At 41.9% G+C, this 23,108-nt stretch overlaps 1 protein-coding gene across 3 annotated transcripts in view; it reads left to right on the top strand.

Annotated features, from left to right (window-relative positions):
• Positions 1 to 23,108, top strand: part of cdk14 (cyclin-dependent kinase 14) — a 126,218-nt gene that overhangs the window by 64,163 nt on the left and 38,947 nt on the right. For all 3 annotated transcript variants that reach the window (XM_017714469.2, XM_017714470.2, XM_017714471.2), the window contains 3 exons: positions 3,482 to 3,605; positions 7,201 to 7,321; positions 14,050 to 14,143. In XM_017714469.2, coding sequence (XP_017569958.1) covers positions 3,482 to 3,605; positions 7,201 to 7,321; positions 14,050 to 14,143 — 339 coding nt within the window. The remainder of the gene's footprint in view (positions 1 to 3,481; positions 3,606 to 7,200; positions 7,322 to 14,049; positions 14,144 to 23,108) is intronic.

The following is a 23,108-nucleotide window of genomic DNA, read 5'->3' on the forward strand; positions in this document are numbered from 1 at the left end:
CACAGAGTCTGTGAGAGTCACTGATCTTCATCCTGTTCTGCATTATTAGGAAATATAGTCGGGAAACTAAAGGAAATTTATACCAAATTTTGCGACTGAACATCACTGTGTGGAGACGCTTTGCAGCAAGTGACTTTTAAAATCTGACTTTAAAAATCAGTGGTGAAGCCGAACTCTGCAGGTCAGTAAAACATGATGCGCCCTTTCCAACGAGCACTGGATCGCATTGCTAGCCTTCAGGGAACCAGAGATACGGACTCTGGAATCAGGCTCACCCTTGCCGAGACGCTCACCTGCAGTGGCGGTCTGGAGAGCTAGAGAGATTTAGAGCACAATAACTTGGCGGGAATAAACGTAATCGACTTTAAATTTTACAGGGTTATAGAGTGTTATGACTTTTTGTTGTAGCCTTCAGAAAACTGGAGCTGACCTTGGTCAGTATCTGATCTTTGAAGCACTCTAGATTGACGGAACAATGACAGATAGGCCACTGTAGTCTTGTCATCATTTTGTAGTCGGTGCCATGTTGTTATGCCCATATTAGGGACTCCAGGTCTAAGCTTTTTTTCCTATGGGCAGAATGAATGGGGTTTACGAAAAATCTTCTCTATCGCCCCCTGTGTTAAATAAAAAAACCTGATACTGTAACGATGGGGAGCGATGTTGAGGCGGACGCATGTGCAGAGACAAGCGAGATTTGGTCAAATCTAAAATCAGGGTCAAGACAGTCCAGGGTCATATGTAAAATACGTAAAACAGGAGGGACAGACATATCGCCAAAATGAAGCAGGATCAAACAAACAATGGAGGCCGGAAGAAACACCAAACTAAACAATTCAAACATTACTTAACAAACAACACATCCAATACATACATCCAACAAATAGCACATCTAACATCAAACAAAGACCAACAAGAAACTCAAGAAAACACAGGGCTTAAATGCAAACAGGGGTAACGAGGGATAACCGGACGCAGGTGGAAAACAGGTGGGAACAATCGGGGCGGAGTCACAAAACAAAGGGGCAGGACTAGGGATACCAAAACAAAAGCACATGACAGACTAAAAGGTAAACAAAAGCACATGAGGAGACTGGGAGGGGCCAATCGTGACGGATACATTTTGTCCTGTGAACATTCTTCTCTTGAACACCACTGGATCCTCTGAATTACGAGGTCATTAAAGAGTTGAAATATGAATATTGCTACATGTGAGCTAAAGCTACTGTGCACTCCTTAAGCAGGTTATCATTCCCTGATAAACTGATTTAGGCTCTCAGAATATCCTAATTATTATTTTTATGCTTGTAAAGGACATTTTCTCAGGACAATCGCCAGCTTTTTGTTCAACTTTTCCCGTTCCACCTTAAGTGGTGCAGCAGTCACTGCTGTGCCATTTAAGGTGGAATGGGAAAATTCAAACAAGCAGCCGTCGAAAAAGAAGCTGACTTCAGCTTCATGGAGGGTTGAAAGGCCTGATATGAGGAGGTTTCTCTATTTCTGCTTAATAGCTGATTGACTTATTTTTGCTGTTTAACAGAACCGACAGGTCAGTATATTGTCTAGTTTGCTAGATATAAAATATGCTTATAATATACTTTGTGGACTACAAAGTTTTCTATGCCAATCCAGAACATCATGTAAACTGCAACTGCATACTTAAAAACGATGGTCCTAGGGTTCCTTAGTAAAGAAAATGGTTCTAAATAGAAACACTCATAGAACCTTTTGCATGATTAAAGGTGTTCTTTGCATCGTTAAAGAGTTGATGGAGAATGTGTTTTACATGGTTCTGTGTAGAACCTTCCTGAAAAGGGTTCTATATAGCACCAAGAAGGGTTCTTCTGTTGTTACATACAATAGCAGAATCCTTTTTGGTGCTATATGGAACCATATACAACACATTCTCCATCAATCTGAAGAACCACTTCGCCATGCAGAGAACCTTTTCGTCATGCAAGCTTGTTAATAAGGATGCTGGATCAGGGCGTCTGTTGCTAGTACGGTAGAGGTCAGTGTTAGCGTGTTAGCATGGAGCTGCATGCCTGCACTGAGGGAGCTGTAGTTAAAGCTAATGTCAGAAAGGGCAGGATTAGAGCAGGTGGGCTGCAGAAATAATCATACACCTCATTAACACACACACACACAGGCAGTGTGCCGTAGTGAGGGACTCAATTATTGGCTTATTAATTATTCATACAAATAAATTAATATTTCATCCCATTTACATGACAGAAAAACGCTCCTTTTGTCTTCTGCTTTTGTTCTAAATCAGTCGCTTTGTGTTTTATCCTGCAGGAGTGTGTGTGTGTGTGTGTGTGTGTGTGTGTGTGTGTGTGTGCCCAGACACACACACACACACACACACACACACACACACACACACACACACACACACATTTGATCTGCTGGCAGGTTGTCACATGACCCCGTTCTTATGATGAATGAAACCAGTTTCAAAGAGAGGCAGGTTGACACACACAGACACGCACACAATCTTGTCTCTGTGAATTGCGGGGACATTACATAGACTTCTGTTGATTTGCTGGAGACCCAAACCTTAACCAGAACATTATCTTAAAATTTAATGGTTTACCTTGATAGGAGCAGCTTGTGGTCCCCACAAGGAATGAGGTCCTCTCAATGTCAGTGCATGAACAGGTTTTCGTTCCCTCAATGTGGCATAAACCTGGTACACACACACACACAGATCTTTGTGTACAGATAAAAGAGGAAATTCTGCTGTATAAATATTCCAGTTAAAAACTGGAGCAAATGTTTGATGCATCCTGACGTGAACACAAAACCCTGCGTTAGTAAAAACGTGTAAAAATTTACTAGAAATCAGAACAGAAAATGAGAACGTTTTAATTTCACTCTTAAAAAAGATTGTTCAGCAAGGGTTCTGGAGCGATGGGAATAGTTCTAGACCATTGAACAGTCAAAGAACCATTTGCATGCTTTAAGGGTTCTTTGCAATGTGAAATGGTTCTTCAGATTGATGAAGAATGTGCTGAATATGGTTCTATATAGCACTAAAAAGGTTGATGTCATGCTTGTAACAACAGCAGAACCATTTTTGGTGCTATATAGAACCATATACAGCACATTCTTCATCAATCTGAAGAACGATTTCACCATAAAAAGGCAAGGCCTGGTCATTAATACAGTACTAAAGTAATTTAAAACGCTTCACAGATGAGAAAATACAAATAAAATTCTAATTAAATTTGAAAGTATCATGAAGATTGGAAATTAAAATATGATTAAAAGAGCAGATTTTAAAGAAGAAATTCAATCATTCAATTAAAAACTTCAAATTAGTTGAAAGAACCATTTACATCTGCAGATAGGTCGAGTGTTCATGGTTCTATATAAACCATTGGCTTTACTACAGAACCTTTAGAACCATCTTTTTAAGATCTCTCTACCTCTCTCTCTCTGTCTGTCTCTCTCTCTGTCTCTCTCTCCCTGTCTGCAGCTGTTCCTGTTCCAGCTGTTGCGTGGTCTGTCCTACATCCATCAGCGCTACATCCTGCACCGCGACCTCAAACCCCAGAACCTGCTGATCAGCGACAGCGGAGAGTTGAAACTCGCAGACTTTGGTAACTGTCTGTCTGTCTGTCTGCCTGCCTGTCTGTCTGTCTTGTCTGTCTGTCTGTCTGTCTTTCTGTCTGCTTGCCTGCCTGTGTGCCTGTCTGTCTATCTACCTGTCTGTCTGTTTATCTGGCTTGCCTGTCCGTCTGTCTGTCTGTTTGGCCTGTCTATCTATCTTCCTGCCTGTTTGTCTGTCTGTCTGTTTATCTGCCTGCTTGTCTTTCTGTCTGTCTGAGTATGAATAGCTAAACACATCCTCTACCGATACAAACATCTGCGCATCGTAATTCACACCTACTGTTTTTTTACTGAGCTAAAAACATTGAAATTTGTGGAAAAATACAAAAATAAAATTTTTTAAGTACATTTTTTCCAATCATGTTAAATAAATAGATATTTTGCACTGAAATTGGGAGAAAAATGTGATATTTAAGTGTGTTTTCTGATTTTACTTTTAAATTAACAAAGCATGCAATTTGCATATGACTAATAACAGTAATACATGTGGGACACATTAGAACATGTAGCTAGACACACACACACACATGGTGTGTAACAGAGTGTTTGGGGACACAGTGGGGTGTGTGTATCTGGAGCTGGTCCAGGTCGGCGCTTGTGTCCTTTGTGCTCGCGGCGCTGCTAATTAGCTCTAAACTCTACAGCAGAAAAACTGAAAGTAAAAAATAAAAAATGAAATAAAAAGGAAATAAAAGGAAAAAGAAATAAACAAAGCTGAACGGGAAGAAATGAAAGGGGGATGGGGGGGTGGTAGTGGACAGACTGACTGACAGATTGGGCATTAGATACCAGGGGGGGACATTGTTCTTCTCCTCGACTGGGGCTGCAGGGAACCAGCCAAAATCCACTCTCTCACAAACTGTACGCAAGAACCGCGTGTGTTTAGCATGCGGTCAGCATATGGTCAGTCTCAGCGCCCGGCCGGGTCTCACACACCTGCCGGCTGACGCACACGCTTGGTGGATCAGACCGTGGTATTAACTTTCTCCTACACTGTGATTACAGCACTGAGCTCAGCCCTCCACATCACTGTCCTCCTCTCTGACACTCGCCGCGTAATTAGCTGTAATGATGCAGCACGAGGAGCTCTGCACTGTGTTTATACACACCAGACTGCAGTGATTCTGCAGATATGCCAGTTTGGCTATCCAGAGGAAACTTCTTAACTCTGAAATCTGATATGTTTGATCTCCATGACGACTGAATTTCGGACAGTAGCTATTCCAGAATAACAGATAACAGTTCCTAACTTCATAATCTCATCATTAACTCCAGATAAGAAAACAGTTTTACAGAGTTGTGTGTGTGTGTGTGTGTGTATATATATATATATATTTGCCATTGCTAGGAATGACCACATCACCCCTCTCCTTCACTGAGTCTTCAATGGTTACCTATTACACTGTGTTCAGTATGAGGTTCTCCTCATTATGTATAAAGCTCTGCCCAATCTGGCTCCTCAGCTCAGATTGATAAGCTTCTTCATCAATATGTACCAACCCGTACTTTAAAATCACATAATTCAGGCCTTCTTCATGGTCTAAGGTTTAAATTGACCTCTGAGTGGTCAATCATTTCGTGTGGTAGCTCCCAAATTATTCACCAACCGCCCCCCGCCCCAAATCTATTCAGGATGCTTCTCTCTGTCTTCATTTAAATCAGTTAAAGATTTACTTGTCTTCACTGTGTTACTGTTGACTGTTTATACCTGAATGTTTACCTGTTTTGTCTTTTTGTTGTTAATTGTTTAATGTGTTGATGTTCTTTGATTGTAAAAAGTCCTTGAGGATGAGAAAGACACTATATGAATAAAAGTGATGATGATGATAACCAGTAGTAGTCCTGTGGGAGGTGAGAGCTCATGTTTGCTGGTACAACACGGGTCGAAAGCTTTATGATGAAAACCACAAAGTGCAACATCACGAAAAAGTTTGGGACCCTCTGGGCGAGATTATCAGATAACCGGTATACACGCCAGCACAGTTTCAGAAAGCAGCGGGCCGGTATCAGCGGAGATGGACTTCAGTCTAATGAAGCAGATGAGCTGTCAGGAAGTTTGACGCCTCATTCATTTAAAGAGGCGTTTTTCATTAACGCTGTGATAAGTGAGAGGAAAATAAAAACCTTCATTACTCCAGCTGACGCTCAGTTTCTACAACCCCCTACATTACCTTCTGCTTGCCCAGGAGAGCTGTGGGAATGCTGCGGAATCAGGATCAGACATCTCTGACATCTAGCCCAACAGACGGGCTTTATTAAACCAGATTTAAATCAGTCAGATAGAGGAATATTATAATACAGCTCTGCAGCTCTGAGCTTAATACAGCAGTGAAGTCTACAGACCCCCCCCCAACCCTCTCTCTCCATCTCTCTCTCTCTCATGCTAGTGTGTGTGATGTATAATGTAGATGGTCTGACCTTCTCCCTGCAGTAGGTGGGCAGTCAGTTTGCTTTAAGTTGGTCAGTTCAGTCTGAGGTGCTGACCACTCTGAGCTTTGAAGTGGCTGTTTAGCGTCCGGCTCCTTTAGATCAGTGTAAAGTGGAATGTCAGCTTTCGCTCTGTTCTCACTCTGACTCCTACTGATACACCATCACCATAGCAACCACATCAGGACCACGAGGACAGCCCAGAGACCCCCCACTGTTATCAGTGACCTCTTCTCCTCTCTTCTCTCCTCTTTTCTCTTCTCCTGTCTTCAGTTCTCTTCTCTTCAGTTCTCTTCTTATTCCTCTCTTCCTTTTTCTTCTTCTTTTTTCTTTTCTCTTATGTTCTCTTATCTTCTCTCTGGTGCTATTTTAGGCCATTTGTGTGTGTTAATGATGATTACTGTGTCTCTATGTTATCCTCTCTGTCTCTCTCTCTCTCTCTCTCTCTCTCTCTCTCTCTCTCTCTGCTCTCCTGCTGGGAAAATCATCCCCTTGCTCTCTCTGCTCTAACGGCCTTTGTTTAGAGCAGGATTATTGAGTGTAAATGAGGGGGGGGGCTCTGTCTGATTTCTGTTCTTCAGACAGTGTAAAACTCCCCCTTCACACCCCACACTGGGCAGGAAGTCAGCTGTGTTTAAGAGAAACGGGCTAATTAAGCACCGCTGGTCTCTTGGTAGGGGGTGTGGGGGGACCATTGGGTGGCAGCGCAGAGTGTCAGCAGCCTGCTGTAGATTCCTGCAGAGGGTTAACACTGATTAGTAACAGATTTTATTTTCTGTTTTTAGATGTTTTGTGTGTAAATTGTGTTCTGTATGAATGCATATCTGTTCTACTCTGAGAACCTGAGCAGTAAAGCTTTAACTAAGGTTTACACTGGCTGGCCACTTTATCAGAAACCCCTCTGGTGTACAGATAGACTGTAGCTTATTAGGCACAAGGCAGGTGTTTCTAATAAAGTGGCCAGTGACTGGAAGCAGAGGGTAGGTGTTTCTAATGAAGTGTCCAGTTAGCGGAACCAGAAGGTGGATGTTTCTAATTAAATGACCAGTGATTGTCTTCTATAGTTGATCTGCAGTGGGTGAATGTTACCGTAGTGTTGGGAGTTTAGAGTGGACAGTAATAGCTGCTCCTGACATCATGTACGTGTCTTCTGTGCAGGTCTGGCCCGCGCTAAGTCTGTCCCCAGCCACACGTACTCTAACGAAGTGGTCACTCTGTGGTACCGGCCACCAGACGTGCTACTGGGATCCACCGACTACTCCACCTGTCTGGACATGTGGTGAGTTCTGACCCCAAACACTTCCAACACCTGCAGCACCTCTTATTCTAACTAGCCATAGAACCTTATTATGGAACTGATTAGAATGGCGCTACCTAATTTTGCACAGATAATGACTCAGTATTCCTGATGTGCAAGTGTTACTGAGTGACACAAACATGATCACCAGCAGATGGAGCTAAACTGAAGCAGCTATGTGTATCAAGAAACAAGCAGTGGTAAAAATGTTCCTTGCAAAATGCTGGCAAGCCAGAACGTGCGAACAGCAGGCATTACAATAGATCAGACTTAATTAAGCATTTAAAAGCAAACCATGACAAAGAGCTCAGTGACTTTTCACAGCTCTGAAAGCGTTTGAGTGTGAAGTTCAATCAGGACCTCTCCATCAAAGAAAATATTTCCATTTGCAGTAGGTTATATTTGGTGGTATGGCTCTGTTGTGGGACCTCCCTCCTCTTCCATATACATAGATGGAGAGCAGCACAGATGCATTCTATGCTCATTGTCCATTTAATCAGCTCCACTTACTATATAGGTGCACTTTGTAGTTCTACAGTTACAGACTGTAGTCCATCTGTTTCTCTGCATACTTTATTAGCCCCCTTTTACCCTGTTCTTCAGTGTTCAGGACCCCCATGGACCCTCACAGAGCATGTACTATTTGGGTTGTGGATCATTTTCAGCACTGCAGTAACACCGATGTGGTGGTGGTGTGTTAGTGTGTTGGGCTGGTCTGAGTGGATCGGACACAGCAGTGCTGCTGGAGTTTTTAAACACTGTGTCCACTCACTGTCCACTCTATTAGACACTCCTACCTTGTTAGTCCTTATAGATGTGAAGTCAGAGACGACAGCTCATCTGCTGCTGCACAGTTTGTGTTGCTCATCCTCTAGTCATTCATTAGTGGACACAGGACGCTGCCCACAGGACGCTGTTGGCTGGATATTTTTGGTTGGTGGGCTATTCTCAGTCCAGCAGCGACACTGAGGTGTTTAAAAACCCATCACCTAAATAGTGCTAAATAGTGCTGCCATTACTTGCTACATTAGCCTCGTAGCTCCAGCGCTAAAACTAAAAGCTTCAGACAGCAAACACGTCTTGGCTGGTCGACCAGATTTGATCTGATCTCTGCTGCTCTGTTCTTTCTCACCTGCTTTAACACTGCATATTAACACTGCAGGTTTTCTGCCAGTGCGTGCGTGTGTATGTGTAGCTTCAGGAAATGTGTTATTCTAAAACACACTTCACTAACACTCCTCCGTCTGTCAGCACACCTTACCTTCACACACAAGGTGCCTTTCACATCTGTTAGGGTCTCTGACACACTAAACCAACTGGGGGACGTGAGACACCGTCAGGCAGCCGGTGAACGTCAATGGCTGACAGATGCCTGTAGTCCATGTGGTGTGTCCTGCAGCGTTAGCTCTGGTCAGCGCTATTGTGGCTGATTGAGCGTGTTGAATCTGCGGCTGTTGGTGAGAGAGCTGAGAATCAGTGCACAAGAGGAGAAAGTAAAGCAAATAGGGTTCAAATTGGACAGATACCATATCGGTATCGACCACGATGCGACTGCATTCGCACCAGTAGATGACACTTAACATGTCGACTGCGACTGCGACTGCAGACTCGGTAACAGCAGTGTTTAAAATGGATAAGCTTGTTTTTGGCTTGTAAAATGCCACATGTCATTATAAACATTGTATATGAGTCATTCTCAGAAACGTCCACTTTTCTGTCTCACCACAGGAGTCTCTGGTGTTACCATTCCTCAATGGTGTTACACATTATAAAGGTAACGTCAGAGACATTTTTAATGAACAATGCATTTTACAAAGTGGCTACTACAGATCATCAAACCACAGGTTGTCCAGCATAGAATATCCACTAAAATATGTAATTTAATCCATTTCTGTTTTTTCACAATTACCTCAGAATGAAGTCGGTTACACAAGTGACTTCAGCTAAAAGCTTCATATGAAACCATGAGCTGAATGAGAAAATCTCTGATAACTGAAAGACACAGTGGACTCAGCATGTGCTTTTCTTTTCTTCATAGATCCTGAGAAAACAAGTAAAAGGAAGTTGAGTGATGTCATCAGCGTGATTTTTATTTCAAAATAAGAGATTTTTTGTTACACAGTAACACCAGTGACACGACTCCTGGGGACCAAACTTTCATTATATATTTTAGAACATTTATTTGGTATTTGTTTTCTTCATGTGATTTAATATTAATATTAATATTTAATAGTCATGTATAGATTATTGCAGTTAAAATTGCAGAAAAACATGTTTTTTTACCTCAAAATATGGGACTGACCCTTTACACACAACTGTGGGGATGAGCTCTTCTGGAATTCTAGACAATTGATTTAAAAAAAATATTCATAAATTGAGGCTCAAGAAGGTGTAAGTGTTAAAATAACTTATTGTTTTATTTTAAAATATAAATAAATTGTAACCCCAACAGGTTTTTTTAAGTGTATCATATCTGTAAACACTAGGGAAACAAAAATGGACATTGCTGTAAAATGACCCAAAATACACTTAAATAAATGTGAAAAGGTTGTTGTGTTGTGAGCTACAGTTCAGCAGATGGACAGTGCCATTGTCCATCATTGATGGCTGATAGATGTCACAATGCTTGGCCTCCATGCAAAGTCTTTGAGCATGCAAATGGTTCTCGGAGTGTCCACGGTTGCTTGTAGAATTGTTCCCTTTAGTAAAGTACCCTTAAAGAACCATTGTTTTCAGAGTATAGTTAAAACAGAATACAGTAGAACTACGTCCTCTAACTGAAGGTACACTCTTAAAAAATATGGTTCTTCAAGGGTTCATTAGTAAAGGAAATGGTATGGAACCATGAACGGTCAAAGAACCCTTTGCATGATTAAAGGGTTCTTAAGAATGCTGTAGATGGTTCTATATCAAAACTGTTGGAAAAGGGTTCTGTATAGCACCAAAAAGGGTTCTTCTATTGCTCCGATGTCAGCTCTTTTTGGTGGTATATAGAATGCTTTTCAAAAAGGTTCTATACAGATCCATGTACAACACATTCTTCTTCAGTCAGAAAAACCTTCAATCATGCAAAGGGGTCCTTTGAGTGCTCAAGGTTCTATGTAGTTAGACCCCAAAGCGAGAGGGGATGCTGGGCATCATTCGGTGCTGGTCGTTCCTCGTCGGCTCGGTGTGTGGGTTCTCTGATGGCTTGTTTCCTCTGATTGAGAGGCAGTTACACAATCGCTGATCATCCACACTGATTACTGTCTCTGATAGAACAGCAGCTGTGTGTCTCTGTGATGAAGGCAGAACAGCACTCAGACGTCAGTGAACTGGCTCTCTCTTCGGGAGGGAGAACCACTCTGAAATATAGGTGAAGCTTAATTTATTTTCTTTAAAAACATTGAGTTTGTATTATTTTACTCCAGTTTTGTCTGCGTGATCTGCATGAACTGCAAGATCTGAGGCAGAAATATTCTCAACAAAACACACAACTGTGAATGAAACGCTGGCCCTGCTTAAGTTGCAATGGTGTTATACTCAGTGCTCAACAGAGGAAAAATCAGAGCTTCTGTAAGAGGGATCTACTGTTATCCCAGCATCAGTCATTGTCAGAGCATCTGTACATGAGATCTACTGTTATTCCAAAAGACAGAGGACGAATCAAAAGTGTCTATAAAGGTGTCTATTGTTATTGCAGTACCTAAGGACATATCAGATCGTCTGTAAACCAGAGGACAAATCAGAGCATCTAGAAGGGGAATCTACTGTTACTGCAACTGATAAGGTCGAATCAGAGCACTGTAAAAGGGGTCTGCTGTTATTCCTACAGATAAGAACAAATCAGATTGTCTTGGAATAGGATTTAATGTTGTTCTATAAGAAAAGGACAAATCTGAGCATCTGTCAACAGGATCTAGTGTTGTTCCAGCCAATATGGACAAGTCACAGCATCTGTAAATAGGATCTAGTGTTGTTCCAGCAAATAAGGAAAAGTCACAGCATCTGTAAATAGGATCGAGTGTTGTTCCAGCCAATAAGGACAAGTCACAGCATCTGTAAATAGGATCTAGTGTTGTTCCAGCGAATAAGGAAAAGTCACAGCATCTGTAAATAGGATCTAGTGTTGTTCCAGCCAATAAGGACAAATCACAGCATCTGTAAACAGGATTTAGTGTAATTCAAGGCAGTAAGCACAAGTCACAGCATCTGTAAATAGGATCTAGTGTTGTTCCAGCCAATAAGGACAAATCAGAGCATCTGTTAACAGGATTTAGTGTTATTCCAGCCCATAAGGACAAATCACGGCATCTGTAAGCAGGATTTAGTGTTATTCCAGCCCTTAAGGATAAATCACGGCATCTGTAAGCAGGATTTAGTGTTATTCCATGCAATAAGGACAAATCACGGCATCTGTAAACAGGATTTAGTGTTATTCCAGGCAATAAGCGGAAATCACGTGTAAACGGGATCTGCTGTTATGTGGACAGATAAAGACAAATCAGAGCATCTGTAAATGTGATCTACAGCATCAGAGCGTCTGTGAACGAGATCTAATGTTATTTCAGTACACAAAGGACAAATCAGAGTGTCTGTTAAATGTAATCTTGAGACTCTCAGAGCTTTTATAAACAGGATGTACTGTTATTACAGCAGACGTAGGACAAATTACAACATATGGACAAAAGTATATGGACACCTGACCATCACACTTATATGAACTTGATGGACATCCTGTTCCAAAACCAGTGCTGGGGGACCGGGTGTGAGACGGAGTGTGTCTGTCTGACACGTTCTCTGCACACACTGATGAGCTGATTGTGAGCAGAGAAACTGATCTGACGTGTGTGTGGATGCTCTTATGAAACATTCATATCTGCTCCTATTAGTGTGTGTGTGTGTGTGTGTGTGTGTGTGTGTGTGTGTGTGTAGGGAAATGGTTTAGATGGATGTCTGGGTGGGGGGAAGTGTGAAATGGGCTGAAACGAGTGTGTGTGTGTGTGTGTGTGTGTGTGTGTGTGTGTGTGTGTGTGTGTGTGTGTTTGTGTGTTTGTGTGCGCTGGAGTGTAAACTAAATGTGTCAGAAAACAGCAGCTGTCTGAGAAATGAAATCTGACAGCAGCTAAAAGACACACACACACACACACACACACACACACAGAGCTGAGGTCTAACAGGCCGGAGCAAACTGAGACATCAGCCAGGTTGAGTCCTTCAGGCTCTCAGTCTGAGCTGATCTGTCTCTGAGTGGACAGTTTAAAGAGCCCAGACCATTGTATTTTTCACCTGAAGTCCAGTTATAAATCAAAAACAAAAACAAATCATTTGACTTTATCATTAATTTTCAGCCTCTCTTCATTGTGCCCTTATAATTGATATATGTAAGTGACCTCTGTTCTGATTGGCTGGCCTGTATGTTGTCCGGTAGTTCAGCCCAGAAATGTGAGCCAGACTCTTTATTTGCAGCTGAAACACTCCATGCCATACATATAAACTTCAGCTGTTCCTTTGGGATGTGTTGATCCTTTGGAAGCTGTTCTCTTCCGACAGCCAGGAACAGCACAACGTTTAATCACTTTCCCACATCTCTCTCTCCAGTAACTCTGGCCTGCAGGTAGAATGGGTGGGGTTAAACTGCTGTAGCTTGAATATGCGGGGCTAAGCTGCTGTAGGCTGAATGGGTGGGGCTAAACTGTGGCTGAATGAGTGGGGCTAAACTACTTCAGACTTAATGGGTGTGGCTAAACTGCTGTAGGCTGAGTAGGCTTAAAGGATGGGGCTAAACTGCTGTAGCCTGAATGGGTGGGGCTACGATATTCAAGACATAATGGGCAAGGCTAAACTGCCGTAGGCTGAAATTTATTAGTGAAAATGTATTAATGGTTGGGACATCACAACCATGATGAATTCAAAACGTGCTGTTTTTGCAGTTTAATTTGCGTGCATGAACAGTGTGGACGTACATTCTGAATCTTCAACAATGTTTACAAATGGTTACTTTAAAAAAGAAAAGCAAATCAAATTGAGCATAGTGCCAGTTCAGGCAGGCCATGAAGTCAAGCTCTGGCCCCAATCTCAGATCACCAGCTGATATCAGATGACCTGAATCGGCGCACGACTCGGCTGATCACCAGATATGCGTCTGATTGGCTAAATTCGTCAGGACGTTTATTTAAGCTGCTTTAGCTGCTCATTCTTGCCGCTTCCTCTGCGGGCCACTTTGCACTCTCCTTTTTGTGAAAGTGTATTAATGATTGTGACATCACAACCATGATGAATTCAAAACTAGCTGTTTTTGCAGTGTAGTATAACTGTACCCAATATACGTACAAATAAAAACACTGCATGTCAGCAGTTTGAGACAGCGCAGCCATGCAATGCAGACAGGCAGCGAGCCGGTGATGGAGAGGCTTCTTAGGGCACTTTCACAGCTGACTTGATTGGTGCAAACATACCAGACAAGGGCATTCTTCAACAGAACTGGCTTTCCTCTTCTAGCAGCAGGTTGGCACTGTATCGTCAGTATAACCTGCCTGATCTAACGTCTCACACTACACAGACCCTCATTTACTCTTGTTTCTGTAAAATAAAATAATAGTGAAGATCTGTGTTTGATAATGGATAAACCGATGACAAATACTTTGGGGTGGAAAAAGGGGGCTTTGGGGTGGAAAAAGGTTGAGTTTGTCAGGACGCTGATTTGAGCTGTATCAGTGTGTGTGTTGCAGGGGAGTCGGTTGTATCTTCATTGAGATGATCCAGGGAGTAGCAGCGTTTCCAGGCACGAAGGATATCCAGGACCAACTGGAGAGGATATTCCTGGTGAGTATTTCTTTCTTTCTGTCTCATAAAGTGAGTTTACAGAGAATCTTTAACATTGAGCAGCTTCTCGTTGCTGTTTTGTTTAATGTTTCCGCTGTATTTCACACTGTAAGAGCTGAGAGAACTAATCAGCTAACATCACATCTCAGGACATATTATTAATCAACTGCAGTACCTTATATCTGTTTACTGTCTAATATCACTGTTATTTATAAGCAAAATATATATTGTAATTTCATCAGCACACAACTATCACATTTCATAGTTTATTATTACTTTATATTATTATTTATTATTTTTTTAGCCACAAATTTACCCACACATTTTGGTGATTGTATTCTGTATCAAACTTTTTTATTTGCTATTTCAAATATGCATTAAGGTAAATTGATGTAAACCAAACTACTGTATCATTGTCTTTCTCTCTTCTCAGATTAAAATGTATGCATTTATTGGCATGCATTTTCAACCAAAGCAATGTATGGAATGCTTAATACAAAAAATGCTTAATAGTGGTTAATAATAATGTAGAAAAAAAAAAAGTCCATCCATCCATCCATTTTCCAAACCGCTTCTCCGTCAGGGTCGCGGGGGGGTGCTGGAGCCTATCCCAGCAGTCTTCGGGCGAAAGGCAGGTGGTCAGTAAAAAAAAAAAAGTTTGTAGACATACTGTAAACTCGGACTCACAAAAAAATGACTAAAATGTGATTAAATGCATGTTCTTCAAGGGTTCTATATGTACACTCAATGAAACATTTGTATGATTAAATAGTTCTTTGCAAATAGTTCTTATAAAAAGGGTTCTGCTGTTACAATGTCAGGCTTGTAAAAATATATATAAAAAATATATATGAATACACATTTCTGCAAATATTTTATTATATATCTTTTCATAGGACAACACTATATAAATGAAACTTGCATACCACTTAAAGTAGTCAGTGTACAGTTTGTATAGCAGTGTAGATTAACTGTCCTCTGAAAAGAACTCAACACAGCCATTAATGTCTAAATAGCTGGCAACACAAGTGAGTACACCTCACAGTGAACATGTCCAAATTGTGCCCAGTTGTGTCGTTGTCCCTCCCTGGTGTCATGTGACTCATTAGAATTGCAAGGTTCTGTGAATGAGGAGCAGGGCTATAAAATTTGGTGTTTTGGGTACAATTCGCTAATACTGGCCACTGGATATTCAACATGGCACAGAACTCTCTGAGGATGAGAAATAGAGTTGTTGCTCTCCACAAAGATGGCCTAGGCTATAAGGAGATTACTGACACCCTGAAACTGAGCTATAGCATGATGGCCAAGGTCATACAATGGTGTTCCAGGACAGGTTCCACTCGGAACAAGTCTCACCAGGGTCGACCAAAGAAGTTGAGTCCACATGTTCAAAAAGATAAAAAAGATTAAGATAGACACATGAGTGCTGCCAGCATTGCTGCAGAGGTTGAAGAAGTGGGAGGTCAGCCTGTCAGTGTTCAGACCGCACAATGCATCAACTTGGTCTTAATGGCCATCGTCCCAGAAACAGTTTGTTGAAGACAAGCAGTCCAAGAACATGGATTACTAGAACCATGTCCTGTGGTCTGATGAGACCAAGATAAACATGTTTGGTTCAGATGGTGTCCAGCATGTTTGGTGGTGCCCTGGTGAGGAGTACCAAGACAACTGTCTCTTGCCTACAGTCATGTGTGGTTGTGGTAGCATCATGGTCTGGACCTGCATGAGTGCTGACGGCACTGGAGAGCTGCAGTTCATTGAGGGAAACATGAATTCCAACATGTACTGTGACATTTTGAAGCAGAGCATGATCCCCTCCCTTCCAAAACTGCATTGCATGGCACTTTTCTAACTCAGTAACAACCCCAAACACACCTCCAAGATGACAATTGCCTTGCTAAAGGTAAAGGTGATGGACTGACCAGGTATGTGTCCAGACCTAGATCCAGTTGAGCACTTGTGGGGCATCCTCAAGCAGAAGGAGGAGGAGCGCAAGGTGTCTAACATCCACCAACTCCATGATGTCAACTAGGTTTCTAGTAGCAACCTGTGCAGCTCTGGTGAATTCCATGCCCAAGAGGGTTAAGGCAGTGCTAGATAATAATGGTGGTCACACAAAATATTGACACTTTGAGCACAATTTGGACATGTTCACTGTGAGGTGTACTCACTTGTGTTGCCAGCTATTTAGACATTAATGTCTGTGTGTAGAGTTATTTTCAAAAGACAGTAAATCTATAGTGCTATACAAGCTGCACACTGATTACTTTAAGTTATCCAAGTTTAATTTCTATAGTGTCCCACGAAAATATATAATAAAGTATTTGCAGAAATGTGATGGGTGTATTCACTTTTGTGAAATACTATATATATATAGTTTGTGCATGTGTGTGTGTGTGTATGTGTATGTGTACACTCCTGGTCAAATTCCACGCAGTTGTTGATTTTCTGAGTGTGAATAAGTAAACACAGCCTCTACAGAGACACATTTCTGCACAGCTTAACACACAAATGCTGTTTATTTACTGAATTTATCACATGGTACAAAAAAGCATAAAAAAGTCACATTTTACAGAAAAATTGCTGAAAAACACAGCATGAAAATGAGAGAGAGATGCTGGAGTGTTAGAGTAGTGTCATATTCATCTCTAGGTCATTTCCCATGATGCACTGCCTGTGATAGGTGAAGGAGAGACTGACATTCAGACACAATACTAACTCATATACACTATTACATACAGCGGTGGGGGGTTAACAACCTCTAGGGGGAGAGAGAGAGAAAGAGAGAGAGAGAAAGAGAGAGAGAACGAGCAGAAAGAAGGAGAGGAATGAAAAGTGGAAAGGTGTTATAAGGTCGGGGGGGGGGGGGGGGGGGGTGGTTATCGATTGCCATCTCTGTCTGAAAATCCCATCAACCCAAAGCAGAGGGTGAAGGGGAGAAGGGGGGGAGAGAGAGAGAGAGAGAGAGAGAGCCTGGCCTTCTAAACTTGCCGGTGCAGACAGAGCTGGTTACCCAGACAGGCCAGACTGTGTTCTCACTGTGAGCTCTCAGTTGTGGACATGGAGCTGCACTTCCTCACAGAGCAAGGAAAAATACAGCTCCATTAGAAAGGAGTTCTAGTGAGCGAGCTGATGGACAATCAGTGAGAACAACTAAATAACTGATATTGATTTTTATTGATTATTATACTGTATATCCTGAAATTTGTCTTGACTCTTTTATTTTCCTTTTCTTTGATTACTAATAACCCTGTAAATAACTTATTTTCTAGTGTTCTATTATAATCTATAATATCTTTTTATTATTTTTCATGTGTTTCTTATAAACTGCTTTGGGAGAGAGAGAGAGGGAAAGAGTGGGGGAGTGAGAGAGAGAGAAGGTGAGAGAGCGAGAGAGAGAGAGAGTGAAAGCACCTATGGAGGGAGTCTGCATGATTTTAAACAGGTTGGTTCTGAGTGTTCTGTTCTGGTGAAATGGTCTGGTTCTACTTCCAGCACAGCTTTTCTCTAAACACATTGTTTAGACTATCCTGGTCCAGTCTGGCCACTGTGGTCCAGTCTGGCCACTGTGGTCAGGTGTTGTAGTAACACTGGGAAAGGAGGAAATCTTCTGGAAGGAAAGTCTGAGCAGCTGAGTCAGTAAATCAGCCAGATCAGTGCAGCTTGTACACACAGACTCACTGAGCTAATCGTAGGCAGGAGGACTGCTGGGTAATTACAAGTGAAGCTACACTGACCTTAAATAACCCCAGTGTTCAGATGGAACCCATAGAGGAGAGAGTGGAGCTCCATCTCACATTCCAGAGTGGGCCGCTCTCGTTAAGGCCCTGGGGCATCGTTTACACTTCAGTTGCGATTGCAATTTGGGAGCACACAGTTTTCAAAAGTGCTGCATTTTTAATAGAGCTCTCATTATCAACAACATAACCTTTTCATATTTAAACTAACCACATGGAGCTCACAAAATGCCTGTAGATGAGTTTGGCCAATCAGAATCAACCAAATATGCATGTATTGTGACATCACAACCACAACTAGCAGTCTGGTGCAATGTGGCCTCTTTAACACTCCAACTGAATGTTTGTAAAAATCTGAAACGCTGCAAACTCGAACTCTACCATCCCTCTTATCTTCATGTATTAATGTTGATGAAGAAATATTACAGTGATGGTGGTGAATAATGAGGAGACAGAGTGGAACGTGTGTCTGTTTATTTTGAGGAAAACGTGAGCGTGCTTGGCTAAAGCATTTGGGAAATGGAGACTGAAACTGGGGAGCGGTGTCACTCTAGTAAACAGCAGGGGCATTCACAATTTACAGTTTATCGCACTTTAGTTCTGTTTGACCTTTTTTACATCAGTAACAGCAACTTACATTTTATCATTGTTTTGATGATGTGTTTACGTTTTAGTTGTGTGTTTAAGGTCAGTTGCTAAACAACCATGACAGCTGATCGTCGACTTTGATTGAGGAGATTAAGATTTCCTAACTGGAGATCAGATGCTGTAAAATTTGATAAGATTCCTAAATTAAGATCAGATTTGAAGAACCCTTTTGGGTGCTGTATAGAACCCTTTTCAAAAAAAGTTCTGTATATAACCATTTTCTTTACTAAAGAACCCTTAAAAAAACATTTTTTTCACCTGCAGGTGCTGTTTGAATATTCACAACCAGACTGAACGAACACACACACACACACACACACACACAGGAACTGAACAAGGCCACTCTGCACAGTAGAGCCTCATTATCACCCCACCACTCCCTAACACCCACCCAACTCCAGCTCTGTGTCTCAGATGAGCAGAACAGCTGACCTTCTGCCTGATGTGGCATTTAAAATCTGAAGGTTTCCGTGTGGACAGAAGGAGGCTGCTGGTGTTTGGAATGCCGGTGTGTTGGGAGTGCACATTTAGAGAGTTTATTTGAAATGCAAGTTTAGAGTGTGTTTGGAATACATATTGAGCTGGGAATGTTTTGGTATGTTGAAAGTGTGTGTTGGGAATGCACCTGAAAGTGCAGGTTGAGAATGTACATTTGGAATGTGCCAAGAGTGCGCATTGAGAATGTGTTGGAAGTACATATTGAGAATATGTGTTGGGAGTATGTGTTGGGAGTGCACATGGGGAATGTGTGTTGGGAGCACACCAGGAATGTGTGTTTGTAATGCCCACCAGAAATGTGTGTTGGGAGTGCTGGCCAGCAAAGTGTGTTGGGAGTGTGCATCGGGAATGTGTTGGAAACCCGCTTTGGGAACATGTGTTTGGAGTGCACGTTGAAAATGTTTGTTGGAATTGCACTTTGGGTATGTGTGTTGGGACTGCACATTGGGAATGTTTTTTGGGAGTTCACATTGGGAATGTGTGTTGGGACTACATATTGGAAGTGCAGGTTGTACATGTCCATTTGTAATATGTGTTGGGAATGTGTGTTAGGAGTGCATGTTTTAGTCATGTCTTCAGAGATTGTGATGTGAGTGCACATTGAGAATACTTGCTGGGAATATGTCAGGATGTTTGGAGTACATGTTGGGAATGCATTTCGGAAAAAAAAATGTGTCTTCAGTGTGCAGTGTTGAAAATGTATACGTTTAAAAAGTATATTGGAAGTGTGTGTTGGGAATATGTGTTGGGAATGTCTAGAAGTTTTATTATAACCACTCAGTCAGAAATGCTGTTTTGTTTTGTTTGCCCTTTGTGTATCCGAGACGAATCTGGGTTCATATTTCATATTCATGGTTGGTCACCTGGCACACACTCAGTTAATTGTAGAAATCCCACACTGAGTTTTCCCTGGATGTTTAGGTGTGTGTGTGTGTGTGTGTGTGTGTGTGTGTGTGTGTGTGTGTGCGTGTGTGTGTGTGTGTGTGTGTGTGTGTGTGTGTGTGTGAGTGTGTGCTAGCTGGATGAATGCGGTTCACGCTCTGCCATGAAAAAGCCTCTCCGGTCTCCTGTAATCCCCAAACCACTCAGCGTGTTTATAAACATTGATTCATGTTTATTCATGTTTATTCTTTCGCTGTATTTTTTACTGAGGGTTTGGAAAGAAGCGTTTGGAGACCTGTCTGTGTGGGTTGTGTTTATGTGGCTGTTGTGAAGGTTCTGAGTGTGTGTGTGCTATAGATGTGGTGGAGGTGTTGGTGTGTGTGATGTATTAGAACAGACAGAACGGACTGGATTTGTTTAACTACCTGCCAGCCGGTGGGAGATTACCTTACTCCACTCTCCATATACGTATAGACAGGTCTATCTACACAGACATCAGCTCACAATGGTGTGTGGGGAGGGGAGAGGGGGGCTTCGTTTTCACTACTCATTTGCTGGTTTTTCTTCAGCTGTTATTGGAATGTAGCTGTCCGAGTGCCAGGAAAGTAGACAAGTGGCAATTAGACCGGCCGTTTTGATTTAGCGTCATACACAGACATTCAGGGTGCGTCTCATGGAGCTCAGCGTGCTGCTCAGGGGATCGACCGTGTTTCAGAGTGTCTCATTGTCAGAATTATTAGACCTTTTCTTTCCTGAAAGTTCCATGAAAAAGCCTTCCAACAATGAGTTTTGGTCAAGCAGGACACTGTATCACAGTTTATCATTCATTATCAGACTCTACTGCCTGGAATGTTCATAGCATCCTGTTAGCTACTTAGCTAACCAGCTGCATTTGTTCCTGGTTTAACTTTACTTATTTGGCTCATTTTCCACAGTTGAGCTAAGATTAAATAACACTTTTCCTTTATGATTCTCTGATTTTTCTCTTTTTATTGTTTCATAGTTGCTCTGCCTCTGTAAAACACCTTGGCCCAAAATGCAGTTTTCAAACCATTTTTAATATGAAGCAGTATTTTTAAGATGGGTTTAACTTATGAATTTGCATATTCATGTTTACCTTTTAATATCCTGCCTTCCGCCCGAAGACTGCTGGGATAGGCTCCAGCATCCCCCCGTGACCCTGACGGAGAAGCGGCTTAGAAAATGGATGGATGGATGGATGTTTACCTTTTTATATCATTAACATTATGCTATATTTTAAAAAATATTTTTAAATTATTTAAACATTTTATTTTAGGGGTGGCACGGTCGCGTGGTGGCTAGCGCTGTCGCCTCACAGCGAGGAGGGCCTGGGTTCAATTCCCCGGCCGGGTGATCAGGGTCCTCTCTGTGTGGATTTTGCATGTTCTCCCCGTGTCTGCGTGGGTTTCCTCCGGGTTATCTGGTTTCCTCCCACAGTCCAAAGACATGCAGTCAGGCCAGTTGGACATGCTAAATTACCCCTGGGTGTGAGTGACTGTCTGTGTCTGTCTGTCTGCCCTGTGATGGACTGGCGACCTGTCCAGGGTGTATCCTGCCTCCTGCTCGAAGACTGCTGGGATAGGCTCCAGCACCCCCCTGTGACCCTGACGGAGAAGCGGCTTAGAAAATGGATGGATATTTTATTTGAAAAACTAATTTGCCACCGAGATTTTGGTCACTGCTGTTATCAGGACTCAGTACATTTTAACAGTTTTTTTTAGCCTATACAGCTCACTTAATTAAGATTAAAGAATAAGTGACCCTTATTAGTCCCAGAACAGGGAAATTTCAGTGAAACACCACATATACACTAGTGAAGACTCACACTAGGGGCAGTGAGCACACTTGCCTGGAGCGAAGGGCAGCCCTATCCACAGCGCCTGTGGAGCAGTTGGGGGTTAGATGCCTTGCTCAAAAGCACCTCAGTCATGTACTGTCAACTCAGGGGATCGAACCAGCGAATTTCTGGTCACCTGCCAGTTCCCTAACCTCCAGCTCACGACTGCTCCGCAATTATTAATAAATGAATGAAATATTGTTTATCAGGAAGCACATAAAGTCTATGTGTCACTGGTGTTTTGTGCTTTAATAACTGGGTAATTAAAATATTGTCAAAACATTGCTAAAAATAATTTATTACTGATTTAAATAGTTGCACAAGGTCATCTGACCTTGAATCACAGTCAAACATTAAAGTAGCCTGACCTGCTGACAGGCTAACTAGGCGTCTTTGGAATATTCAGCTACAGACTTTATATTTAAATCTTTACTAAAGGGATCAGAGTTAATGTCTATTCAGTCGACTGACTTTGTTTTAGCTACAGCTGCTATGAACTGCTCATGTGTACCACTGTTAGCTTAGCATTAGCAATTCTAATGGAATTAGCATTTATGCTAGCACCTGAAGAAAGCTTTAATTGCTTTAAACCCTGCTGGGTGTGACTGACAGAGTGTTAATGAAACGACGGGAATATTAATCCTAAAAATAACAGTTTAGGCTGAGATCAGCACAGATGAGTTTTCCCAGTCAGTGTTGTTGGAACTGTGTCGTTCTGTAGGGTTTTAACATCCATGTCACACGAGTTCAAATCTCAGTGCTTCCCTCTCCAGGGGATCAAGCCAGCGCCCAAATTTTTATTTTTATTTACTATGTACTGATATACAATATATTGAACTACTGAACAAATTTGTAGAAATTGAGCAAATTTGCAATATGGAATATGGCAAACTGGATCTTCAGTTTATTTCAATAGAACCACAATGGAAAATCCTGCCACCTCAAGAGGCATCGTTCCGCAGACTGCTGCTGTGAGTAGTTAAATCTTAAATCTTTTCAACTTTTCCCATTGACTGAAGTGGTAGAATAAACCAGATATTGATTTTTTTTCGGAAGCACTGGGATATTGAGTTCCAGACGAACCTAATATTTTATAACAAAAACAGAAGGGTGCAGAGCGCCCCCTGCCTTTCTCCTACTTGAAAAATCTACATTGACAAAGCTCTCCTCTAATGATCATCTGCTTTAGCTGACACCATGGTCACCGTGTCAACGTTTGTGCAAGAGTACATTTATATCTGCAGTTCTCTTGGTCCAGACCAAAGTAGAAAGTCATACATCATTGCATTTTGGTTCCGATTTGCTTGGCGTTCCACTGACATCTTTGACTTCACACCTA

Source organism: Pygocentrus nattereri, chromosome 24 (assembly GCF_015220715.1).
Source record: "Pygocentrus nattereri isolate fPygNat1 chromosome 24, fPygNat1.pri, whole genome shotgun sequence".
Classification (NCBI taxonomy): domain Eukaryota; kingdom Metazoa; phylum Chordata; class Actinopteri; order Characiformes; family Serrasalmidae; genus Pygocentrus; species Pygocentrus nattereri.